The sequence below is a fragment of the Phyllosticta citriasiana genome (genome assembly GCF_038021145.1).
Source record: "Phyllosticta citriasiana strain CBS 120426 chromosome Unknown IWZ02scaffold_11, whole genome shotgun sequence".
Classification (NCBI taxonomy): Eukaryota; Fungi; Ascomycota; class Dothideomycetes; order Botryosphaeriales; family Phyllostictaceae; genus Phyllosticta; species Phyllosticta citriasiana.
This window is the reverse complement of record NW_027117288.1, coordinates 1,147,936-1,159,263: the sequence shown is the minus strand read 5'-3', so window position 1 is coordinate 1,159,263 and position 11,328 is coordinate 1,147,936. Positions and strand designations below refer to the sequence as shown.

The 11,328-nt window shown below is 55.2% G+C and overlaps 2 protein-coding genes across 2 annotated transcripts; one reads left to right on the top strand and one right to left on the bottom strand.

The window, feature by feature from the left end:
• Nucleotides 1–1,446: 1,446 nt before the first annotated feature.
• IWZ02DRAFT_382550 (frequency clock protein) lies at nucleotides 1,447–4,649 on the bottom strand (the record flags this gene model as incomplete). Its single annotated transcript, XM_066765229.1, has 4 exons — nucleotides 1,447–1,859; nucleotides 1,916–1,947; nucleotides 2,036–4,304; nucleotides 4,352–4,649. 4 exons carry the CDS (start codon nucleotides 4,647–4,649, stop codon nucleotides 1,447–1,449), a joined length of 3,012 nt encoding a protein of 1,003 aa, XP_066620540.1.
• Nucleotides 4,650–9,472: 4,823 nt separating this feature from the next.
• IWZ02DRAFT_424354 (uncharacterized protein) lies at nucleotides 9,473–11,298 on the top strand (the record flags this gene model as incomplete). Its single annotated transcript, XM_066765884.1, has 3 exons — nucleotides 9,473–9,729; nucleotides 9,981–10,440; nucleotides 10,597–11,298. The coding sequence occupies 3 exons, from the start codon at nucleotides 9,473–9,475 to the stop codon at nucleotides 11,296–11,298; spliced, it is 1,419 nt and encodes a 472-aa protein (XP_066620539.1).
• Between the last annotated feature and the right edge of the window lie 30 nt (nucleotides 11,299–11,328).

The following is an 11,328-nucleotide window of genomic DNA, read 5'->3' as shown; positions in this document are numbered from 1 at the left end:
CGTTCGCAAGAACCTGCTTCTTGTTTCGGCAGATACTGCAGTACGTGGGTAGGTAGGCAGGCAAGCATGGTAAACAAGCACAAGCGTAAAGCTTCGTGTTTTGCTGACTGGCTGCCAAAGTTTGCGTCGGACCCTGAGAGACAGGGAGGTGTGAGTAAGGAGGCAGGTTTGATCTACATGATTAATTGAGGCTCTTACTTACGTAGGACTTGTCGAGGTTGTGGTACAGCGTGAGACTCTATGGCTAGGTAGATGAGCAGAGGCATGCTGCCTAAAATTTGATGGTAGTATTCTTTGGACATGGTGATCACGTCCATTTGTGTCAGCATTGCGCTGTGAGCCATGCATGCGTTTCCGTATAATGGTAGTCACTTGATCTATGTGTATGTAGTTGGAACACGTGAAAAGGGAGGGGACTGCAAAGTTGCAATTCATTCAATACAATTCAATATACACCATTCAGATGGATGGATGGGTATGTGGGTATCTATGTAAAAGCTTGGTCTGTCTTGCGCAAAATCGCGTATCCTCAACTCAATGACCCTCCCTCTCAACCTACATACATGCGTACCGTACAAAAGCGTGGTACCTAGCGCATGCAACCAAACAGCAGACAACAATAAGAAGGCGCTCAAGATCAAAACAACAAAAAAAAAAAAAAAAAAAAACAAAGGAAGATGCCTCGCTCAAAAAGGAGACACGCAAGTGGCAAAGTCCGCCGCCATATGCATGCGCTGTGGAAAATGTCCAAAATGACAGGTCAATCAAACCCACGGCTATGGAATCAACAAAGCACGCCGCTACCGCCCAACAACAGAAAAAATAAACAATAAACAGCAAGGTCCTGACAGTCACGCTAGACACGTCTGCTGGTTCAACTCGAAAACAGGAACAAAAAGAGAAGCGACATGACGAGTGAAAATGATACCCAATAACATAGGTACGTCCGAGTTATGCCCTCCCGTGTACGATGCAATTCGTTCTGTCATCAAGAGTTTAGAAAAACGAAAACGGGCGCAGGGAAACTGAAAGACCAGAGAACGCTCAGTCAAGCAAGGAAGCAAGCCGATTTTTTGTTTCTTTGCAGCAGCCGCTCAAAGCATTGGAGGGTTGTGTGCAGATATGTACGTGTCGTGACAGACAAATAGACGGCGGTGGAGCCAGCTCCCTTTCTTTCTTTTTTTTTGTTGTGCTGTGATGAAATAGAAAGGGAGGTGTTGAAAGCGTGAGTTGTGAAGTGGCAAGAGTCGTCAAGCGACTGACGGGAGCGACCAAAAAAGAGACCAAACGTTCAAAATGAAGACGATGTAAGAAAATACAGCGAACCGAAGGAGTTGAATAAAAAATGATAACTCAAACTGTCCGTGGTGGCGCGAGAGAGTGGAGTGGTGAGGTCGGTCGATTAAGAAATGACGACAGGACAGAGGATTGAGAGGTATGGAAGCCTTACTCGAACCTCCCCGCCTTCTTACTCGGCTTCTCATCATTCTTCTCAACGCCATCGCTCGTCCTCGTCCTCTTCAAGCTATCCCGACTCAAAGCGGGCGGACTGCCTTCATCATGATGGTGGGCGGCAACAGTAGCGGCAGGCAAATCCTTCTTCCCCGTCTTGCCGTTCTTCTCGACAACAGGACTGCTGCTGTTGTGATTGTGATTCGGGCTGTTGTGTCCACTACCACCGCCCGCCGTCGCTGCGCTGCTGCCCGCCGGAATCTCCTCAGCTAACCGCTCCGCCATGTTGGCGTCGTACTCGCGCTCCCGGGCGCGAATGCTCTCGGGATCAATCTCGCGTGCCGTGGCGAGAAAGTCGAGGGAACCATCGTCATCATCATCATCATCTTCTTCATCTTCCTCGTCGTCTGAAGAGTAAGACGACTCGTTATTGGTCGAGGCGAGGCGGTAGCGCGAGGTGGACGCGAGCCGCGGATGATTTTCGTCGTCCGGAGACTCGCGCTGGCTGTTGTGTCCGTTCTCCGTGGCTTGCGAGAGCGAATCGCTTGCGTCGTCGGATTTGGTTGCCATGTTCATTAGGCACGGCGCCGCCGTCGGGTCTGAAGAGCCTTCTGGGTTTTCCATGGCAATGTCCGAAAGTTCAGTGTCGTCGAGGTCCGAGTCGTCGTCGGCGTCGCAGGAAGAGTCGAACGGTAGAAGAGACGGAGGCGGCAGATCTGACGGAGGCAGATGGCTCTCGCGAACGCCGACTATCTGTCCAGCATAAAGCGGGAGGCGACGTTGTTTAACCGATGGCGGCATCGTCGACTCCCTGTCGCCCGTTGGGCTGAGGGCCATGCTAATCCTGCTGGGGTACAGCTTGTCGGGACGCAGAGCGTGGCAGGCGCCGTTGTTTACAGACCGACTACCTTGGCGAATCTGTCGACGATTGACCTCGATAAACAGGTTGTCTTCCGGGATGATTCCGCCAACTCCCGAAACTTCGAGGGCTATGGGTTCGATAGATATGGGACTCGAGTTGCCAGATGACAGGGATCCACAATCGATGTCAACCTTTGCATCACTAGAGTAAAACGAGTCGTCATCAATCATATCTTGTAGCGCTGCCCGAGCAAGCGGGCCGCGTCGATCATCGTCGGTGCCGTATCCAAGCTTCTTGGGTCTTTCGGGTGTGCCACCGATGGGTGTTGTTATCAAAGGCGTATAACTTGTCTGTGGTCGACCGACTGAGACGCTATCCCCGCTCAAATCTGTGCAAAACTTGGCCCTGTTGTAAAAGATGATGGGTCCATCATCCCTCTTCCTCTTCGACGAATACGTCTTCATGCCCGAGCTTGCAAACGCCGACGACACGTTAGCACCCGTAGCGTCGGCTTGGGGAGGCGTTTGCTCAAACTCGGATGCCGGTTCGACGTTGGACATTAGGTCGTCCGATGACGTATCCTTGTGATAGAAGAGGGGCGTGTAGGAAAGCTCGTTCTTATTGCGCTGTGTAGACGGATCCGACGATCTCCCCGTAGCCTCACTAGACGTGTGCGCGCTTCTGGGATCAACTTTGAAACGTTTTGAGCCAAGTTTCTTAACGTTGGGTGCGTTGGACAAGTCGGCTTCCTTATCAGGGGACGCGTCGCTGCTGTTGACCGAAACATGGTGTCCACCTCTCCATCGGACTTTGCGGCCGTCATGGGACAATTCAATCTGCCAGCTGTACTGTTGGAGGGCTTTGATGACGAACTCGGTCGTGACGTTGATCGTGTGCAGCTGTGCCATGTTGACTAGCAAGTTGAGGTAAATCCAGCCATGTCCGTCCACAGGCGGAAGCTCGGGGTCTTGAGGCGAAAATCCCAAATGTCGGATGTAGCTCAGGTTATCGGCGGGGACCTGTGCCCGCTGTGGATCCAGATCGAGCGGACGCGTCGGACGCTGATCAGGGGATAGGCGGCCTGGCGAGGACCCTGACTGTGGTTCAGGCTTGGCCGCCTCGACAGGTTTCCGGTTGGCGTCGGTTTCGTGCAACACTCGATTCCTTCTTTCACGTTTGCCATCGTACATGATGCGAGCCTCTCGTAGTCCTTCCTTACGAGCTGGTTGTCCCGTTTCTTCCTCTTGCGCCAGCCTGTCTGCTTGAGCCGCAGACTGAGCAACCTCCTGCTGTTGCATGGGTTGCTGGTGACCGTTGGCTCCGGCACCCTTTCCGGCAAAGATTTGTTCCAGTCTCCGAACAACCAATTTTTTCTTGGCAGCGTCGGTCATGGAAATAGTCTTTGGCATTAACCCAAGAGGGATATCTTGCAGATACGACTGAATGTTGTCTTGCTGGCGATCAAACTGCGACCTAGTCCTCTTCTTGGGTTGTACTCCCTGGGCGCTGGAGGCGGCATTCGAGTTCTGGCCCGAGGCCGACATGGAGTGGTAGGCAGAATCGGCATTTTGTAGATAGTTTAGAGACGACGTTGTGGCCTGCGCATGTAGAGACGGGCGCGCATTGGCAGTGTCTTCGTTGGACGAATTTTCGTCCATTTCCATGGCAAACTTTTTCAGCATGTCCTCCAGCTCGCGCTTCTTGCTAGGAGGAAGGCCGTGCACGCGGACTTCGAAAAGCTTTTCCTCCTGCAAGTGGGCATCATGAACTCTTTCATACCTCTTGAGCTTCTTCTTGAGCTTCTTGTTCTCGACAGTGAGGTCGTCAATGACGCTCCGAAAGTCGCCGGCACTGCTGCCATCGGTTCGCATGTGCATGAGAGGAGGCCTGTGCGGCATGGAGGCCTGACCTCGAACATGCATCTGGAGCGGGTTGGGCATGTCCGGAGAAGTGGAGGATGACGAGTTGCGGAGGAAGAAGGGAGGATCATCTTCGTCCGTTAGTAGCAGCAGGACATAGGTCAAGGTCAACACTTACTGTCCATGTAGGAGCCATCCTGGTTGACATTGTTGTTTGAACTCTCAAACCACTTGCCGGCGTCACTCGTCTCTCCAGAACTTTCTTTCTTCGAAAGAGGCTTGGAGGAGCCGGGAGAGGGCGGGTTTGCGCGGTCACTCGAGGGGACGTTGGACGACGAGTGCGAGAGAAGGTCGACATTTTCGATTTGACGATTCTTTCCGGGAGGGGAATGAAGCAAAGAGACCGACTTGTGAGCGGGTGGTCTTCGGGGATGAGCGGCAACCGAGGGAGCCTGTGGCTGCAACCGGTCCGCCATATCCCACTGAACGTTGGACGATGGAAACCACGTCGGCGTGGTGATGGAGTTGATTAAAAGTGAACCGGATCGGCCATGGGTGGATCCGGGGCGGTGGAGCAGCAGATGGAGGGTTCTCAAGGGTGGACGAATGGGTGCGTCGGTCGGTGGGTTGCGATGGGCTAATGCGGTGGTTGGTTTTCGATCGAAGCGTGTAGTCTTGGAGGTCGGGTGGAGGGTATGGGGGGCGGTTGGATGGAAAAGCGAGGCAAACAGGGTCGCAATAGAAGGCCGACAAGGGCGTGTATAAGGCAGAGGCGTGGACGGGCGACATGTTTAGGTGGGCGCATGGTGGGAGGTGACGACAAGCAGGACTTTTGCTCGATCCTGGCGAACAAAAACCGGGGTCCTGGCATCGCGGACATCGCTGAACGCTGAATGGCAGCAGGCACAGACCAGATCGTTGCTACACGGGGCCAGAACCACGCATCGAGATTTGCTGCGCATCCCTCAGCTCACCAGCCAAAGACATCGACGATTGCCCGTCATCCAGGAAGGCTGCTTCGGGAAGTGTGCGACGGCCGGCACGCGCAAAGGGTCTGACGGGGCCGGGAAGCGGCTTGAGAATAGCAGCAGCAGCAGCAGCAGCAACCAGGTACAGCGGACGGCAATGAAAGCACGGGACCGGGGAGTCGACGATGGTGGTGGTGGTGGTGGTGGTGGTGGTGGTGGTGATGGGGTTGGCTGCGGCATGCTTGTTCCGCGGTAGTGGTGGTAGTGGTGGTGGTGGTGGTGGTGGTGAGGCCGAGAGCGACTGCCTGGTACCCGGACTGGTTTAGCGCAGGGCCCTTGGAAATCTGGAGAACGAGGGAAATCGCTGCCATTGCATCGGCCTGAAGATCCCAGAATCACCGGCAACCTGATCCTGATGCCTCGACCTCCTACCTTCCTAGGGAGCTATACCTCATATCACCAACAATTATCCTCTCTGTATACAAAACCTCTCGCTTCTTCACACACACAGCTCTCTCCGCCGCCGCTTTTCACCACGACCGAAACACCACACCCCACCCTCCCTGCAACACCTGCTACTTGTCGCCGCGTCACATTGAATCCAAAATAGGAGCCGTTTGAAGAGGGTCCAGCACCATCAGCCGCTCCCGCCGCCCGCCTCTCTAGAACAATCCTCGTCATCTTCGATCGATTCGTGCCTCTGGTCAACATCACGCGCCTTGGGAACCGATTCCTCTGAAACATTCCATCTACTACCTATTGCATGCGCTGCACACCATTCAACCTAGCCCAGCCTTACGCAAACACTCTGGCTCTCCGTCGTCGCCGTTGCAGCCACGCCCGCCGCCCCGGCGCGCTGCGCTGCGGTGCTGGCGCTCTTGTCGTCAGACCCCGACGTCATTGCCAAACCCTCGACCCTCATCGACGATGAAATTGTCAACACGGACCGCCTTCACCCATTTCGACCCAGTTTACCGTACGACGCCTGACGATGCTTGTCCCTCTTATTCTCGTCAACTTCTCCGATTGGTCCTCCTTGCTCGCCGTGTCGTGCAGTGGCGAACATCACCGGCCTTCTCCGACCTCTGCCGCTCCCAATTCTCGCCCGTCCGCTGCCCTCATGACTCCCCCTCGTTTCACGCCACTGCGCCGCCTTGGTCGTCCTTCGGGCATCATCCGTCTTTTCATGGTTGTCGCTGCGTGCTGACAGATATTCCACTCAGATCCATGTGCGCCGGTCATTTATTGCTTTTTCCCACCGCCTCGGGTGCCGCGCCCGACTTCTGCTTGTACGCCTGCAGATCTGCTCTAGACGCTTCCTGCGCCCTTCCTCGCTGTTTTCTCTTGCATCACGCAGACGAGGTCCAGACCGAGTTGGAGGCTTCTTCCGTTCGGCCTGTTTTCGCCGTCGTGTTGCGCAGTGGCAACGACCCAGGTCTGTCTCAGTTGTTGTACCTACGGGTACTTTGCCAAAATTTACACGCCCACTATTGACCATCCCGGTCGCGTCGATCGGTGATGCTTGTCGGATTAAACGTGGGCGAAATGCGCCACAAGCCTCATCAACAACTGCGCCGCCTCACCTCACCACCAGTCTCCTCAGCCATTCTTGTCCATCGCACAAGTCGCACCTCTTTGCCACTCAGCAGCGCTTGACTGTCAAACAAACGGCTGCCCAATCGTCCTCCAATCCACCAAGCCAGAAATTTCAGCGAAGCTTCGATCCCCAGATGGCATCGTTCGACTTTGCAATCTTTCACAGCTCGCCCACCACCAACTCAAAAAAAAAAAAAAAAAAAAAAAAAAAAAAAGCCAGCTCTACCCCGCAATCCGGACCATCGTAGATTCGCAGTGACCAGCATCTCGCCCACCATCAGGTCATCTTTGGCCACCATGCTTTGTTTAACTTCTCTCTTGACCTGAATAAAACAGGAAAAGCGCATTTCAACCGCCCAAGGACAAAGAGTACGAACAAGGTCGCGTTTAGCTCTCTTGGCAGCCCCGGTTCCCGAGATGACCCACGGCATGCAGGGTCTAAGTCAACCGCCTGCCGGAAGCCCTCCCCAGCGACGCACGCATGTGGCGGACACCCTACCCGCGATTCGTGATGCTTCGCGTTCTACGGATATTACCTACCAATCTTCATGTCCCCCCTTGTCACCTTGTCCCAGTCCTTGTCGCTTCCCTGGTCGGTGTGTGTGCGTGCGCGTCGCTACCCGCGCCGTCGGGACCGGCTTGGGAGTGTGGGTGTCGAGACGCGACGATTCGAGACGAAGCAAAAAGGTGAATACGGTTTAGCAGACGAATGAACGAGCGCTTGCTCAACGGCTTGCTCCACGACAAAAGCATGAGCACGAGTTGCGCAACTGAAGTAACGAAAGCAGCGAAAATCGCATCATCGCGTTCGATTCATTCGCTCGTCTCTAAGGTCAGCCCCGAAGCATTCGCGAATGACCTAAACAAGAGCACCGCTGGCTGGGTTGATGGGGAAAATTGCCCGGCATGCTTCTGTCGCTGATGCTGCTATTCTTGCTTGTTGACTGTTTCGAGAGCGGGTCAGCCAATCATCCAGCCGTCCGCCTTCTAACAAATCCTCCCGCTGTTGCTGCGGCAAGCGGCTACGGCGACCAGCGAACCACAAGACCCGTCCTTCCGTTTGCCGCCTCTTCCACTTTCTGGTCCGCTTACCGGCCGTTGAATATTCCCCTACCCCTGTCATTTCTGCGACGCGCGGGCGGGTGTGGAGAGCAGAGGAGCGTGACTGGGGTGGGAAGTGGAAGTCAGGGTCTGGCGTGCCGCCGTGCCGCCGCTGTCGCTGCACTCAAAGAAAAAACCAGACAAAAGAAAAAAAAAAAAAAAAATGTTTCCTGGTAAGTTCGTTAGCGAAACCGGCAAGCCGGCACGGTCGGCATGGTTGGCGCAGGAGAGCTGGAGCAGGTAAGTGCCGCTTTGATCTGCAAATGTTGTTGTGGGTTTGCGCATCGAGACTCATTTTGTCCGCTCTGCATCACTGCTACAGTGTGACGAACAGTTGAGTCAGAAAGTATCTCTTCTGTATCGCGTTCTTGTTTCTCGTTTGACGGTACGGCCTGGACACAACAATGAGGCCACCCTCCACACCACCATTTCTTTCTCCGTCGTCTAGCCACCATCCCTCCACACAGCATTTCTGTCTTTACCTCCCTTCCTCCCGTCTCCCCGTCCCGCTCCGCTCCACACTCCACACTGCGCTGGACACCTTACTTCGCGCGTGAGTGGGTGGAGGCGTAAGCGGAGGCGAGCCGGCGCGGTGCAGGTGTGTGCCTGAACGCTTGATTCTGCTTCTAATGTTGGTTAGAGACAGGAATTGGTGCATGGGCGGCTGGCGGCTGGCGGCTCAAGGCACTGCCTGCATCTCTGCTTATTTCCGGACGATGTGGAGGTGGTGTATGGAGCTGTACTCTATGTACGTACATGCAGTACCAGTCGAGCGCATGCAACCACCTCTTAAAAATGCCATCTTTTTTCTCTTCTTCCCCTGTCTGCCTCCTTGCCTTTCCTTTCGTCACAACCCAATGTCTTTCGCCCGCGTCTCTCGCTGATTCATTGCTTACTTGGCTTTATAGCCATGTATATAGCCATGTAGTCAATCAATAGATCAGTCCCACGCCCACCTACCTCTCTCACATCGCCTTTTTCCTCTCTCCACACTAACAGCCTACCTACACACACTTTTGGCGTATTGCTGGCTGGCTTCCTGACCAGCCGTCTCGACGCTGCAGCTGCTGAAGAGGTAGGTAGACAGAAGATGGGAGGCAATGGACTGACTGGCCGTCCTCTGTACAGCTGGGTAGTGGCGGCGGGAATAAATTTGGCCGTAGTGGGTTATGGTCAAGGAGGATTGGATACGTAGAAAGCGGTGCTGTGCAAAACTCACCACAAACTATGGACAACATCGTGTCTATGAATTGGATGACTGGATAGATGGCTGGCTGGCTACGATGGCGTTGAACTATTTTGACATCTCATCATCCGACGTATTCCAATCAACGTGTCATCTCTCCTGCCCTTCTCTTGGTGTTTTGCCAGCATCGTCGGTCGAAATGACCAGATGGCAGTCGTCGTCGTCGTCGTCGTCGTCGTCGTCGTTGTAGTTCACACCAAATGCCCACCGCTGCCGCTATACCGCATCAGGCAGGAAAAAGGCTCGCTTAGCGTTTCTTCCCTGCACTGTCTGCTCACTCGCAGCATCAACACCAACTCCATGTCCTCTTCCTCCGTACATCTACCTCACCATCACTTTTGGCAATCGTTGCACCGCTCACCGTGCTGACAGGAGCCTTTCGCCCGCCATGGCAGAGCCGCCAGTCCTTTCGTCTCTGCACAGCACGACGCTCGCGCTGCCACCTAGTTGTATTGAGTGCGTGCCTGGGTGCGCTGAGTGGGTGGTTATGGGGACGTACTTTTTGGATCGCAGCGCTGATGAGGACGAAGAGAAGGGGGATGAGGACGAGGAAGAGCAGGGAAAGGGTGAGGGTGAGGAGAAGAGGGCGCAGAAGAGGAGTGGGAGTTTGGTGCTTGCGAGACTGGAGGAGGGGATGAGGGAGATGTAGGTGCTCTTTTCTTTTTGAATCCTTTTCTTGCTTGTTGTTTGCGGTGTTCTTGTTGGCTGAGGGCCAGTCGACCAGTCCATGGCTGTCATTTTCTTGAAGCTTACGTCCGCCCTTTTCCCCATTATTCAATCACAAAAGTTTCTCTCTGTTCTTCACCCCGTCAGACTCAATAAAAACACCCCCGAAAACGAAGAAAGAAAAAAAGACTACAAAAACGCCGGCCGCGCTCTAACGCCCACCACCACAGCACCATCACCTCAACGCACCCCACGCCTTTTGCAATCTTCGACCTGCACTTCTCGCCGCACTCCACCCTCACCAACACCACACCATCATCCCACCTCCTCGGCCTCGCTTCCTCAACCGGCAGCATAGCCCTTTACGCCATCGACCCATCCTCCAACTCGGCACCTGTAACGCACCTACGCACGCTGCAGCTCTTCCCGTCGACAAGTCTCTTCACCTACTTCTCCTGGCATCCGACGATCCCGCTGCTCGCTGCCGCCGCGCTGGCAGACGGACGCGTCGTGTTGTGCGACTGCAGCAGCAGGGGCGCCACCGACAACGACGAGGACGACGAGGGCGGTGCTGGTAATGTCGGCAGGACAGTCACGCTGCACGCCCACAGTCTCGAGGCGTGGGTCACGAGTTTTTCGCCCGACGGCACCGCGCTGTACTCGGGCGGCGATGACGCAGCGCTCAAGGGCGTCGGGTTGCCTACTGCTTCTTCTATTTTCTCGCCGGAGGATCATGAGGTGACCGCGTCGACGTACCTCGCTGCGCTGTCTTCTGCGCGCGAGAATGGCGGCGAAGAGGAGGGAGATGAAGGTGATGAGGACGACGAAGCAGACAGAGAGAAAGAGGAAGAGACAGACCACATGCACCGCATCATCGCCCCACTCTGGCAATGGCAAGACGCGCGCACGCACGACGCAGGCGTCACGTTCATCTTACCTTTGCCTCTTCCTTCCCCTTCTCCATCCCCTTCCCTCTCTTCCCAACCCCAACCCCAAACCACCAACCCCAACGCTCCCATTCTCCCACCCTCAACCCTCCTCCTGACCGGCTCATACGACGAATCCCTGCGCCTGCTCCTGCCCCCCGCACCCGACGGTCTCGGCCCGCGCCGCTCGCGCGTCCTCGCTGAAATCGCACTCGGCGGCGGCGTGTGGAGGGTTAGCGTCGTCGATTGCAGCGTTGTTGTTGTTGTTGTTGATGATGATGATGATGAGCCGACGACGGCGACGGCGACGGCGACGATATCGTGGATCTTGCTCGTTAGCTGCATGCATGCGGGGACGAGGGTTATGAAGCTGACGGGCAGAGCGACGAGCGCAGGGGAAGGGGAGGAAGGGAAGAAAGGGGAAAGGGAGTGGCAGTGGGACTGGGGCTTTGAGGTCCTGGCGCGGTTCGAGGAGCACCAGAGTATGAATTATGGGAGCGTTGTGCAGCCGCTGGTGGATGGAGAAAAGAGGGATAAGGGGACGGGCAAGCGGACGGTTGTCAGTACCAGCTTCTACGATCGCCTGGTCTGTGTGTGGGAGTTTGAGTCGTGGGTGGGATGAGCAGGGACAACAGTGAATTCTCTCGATGAA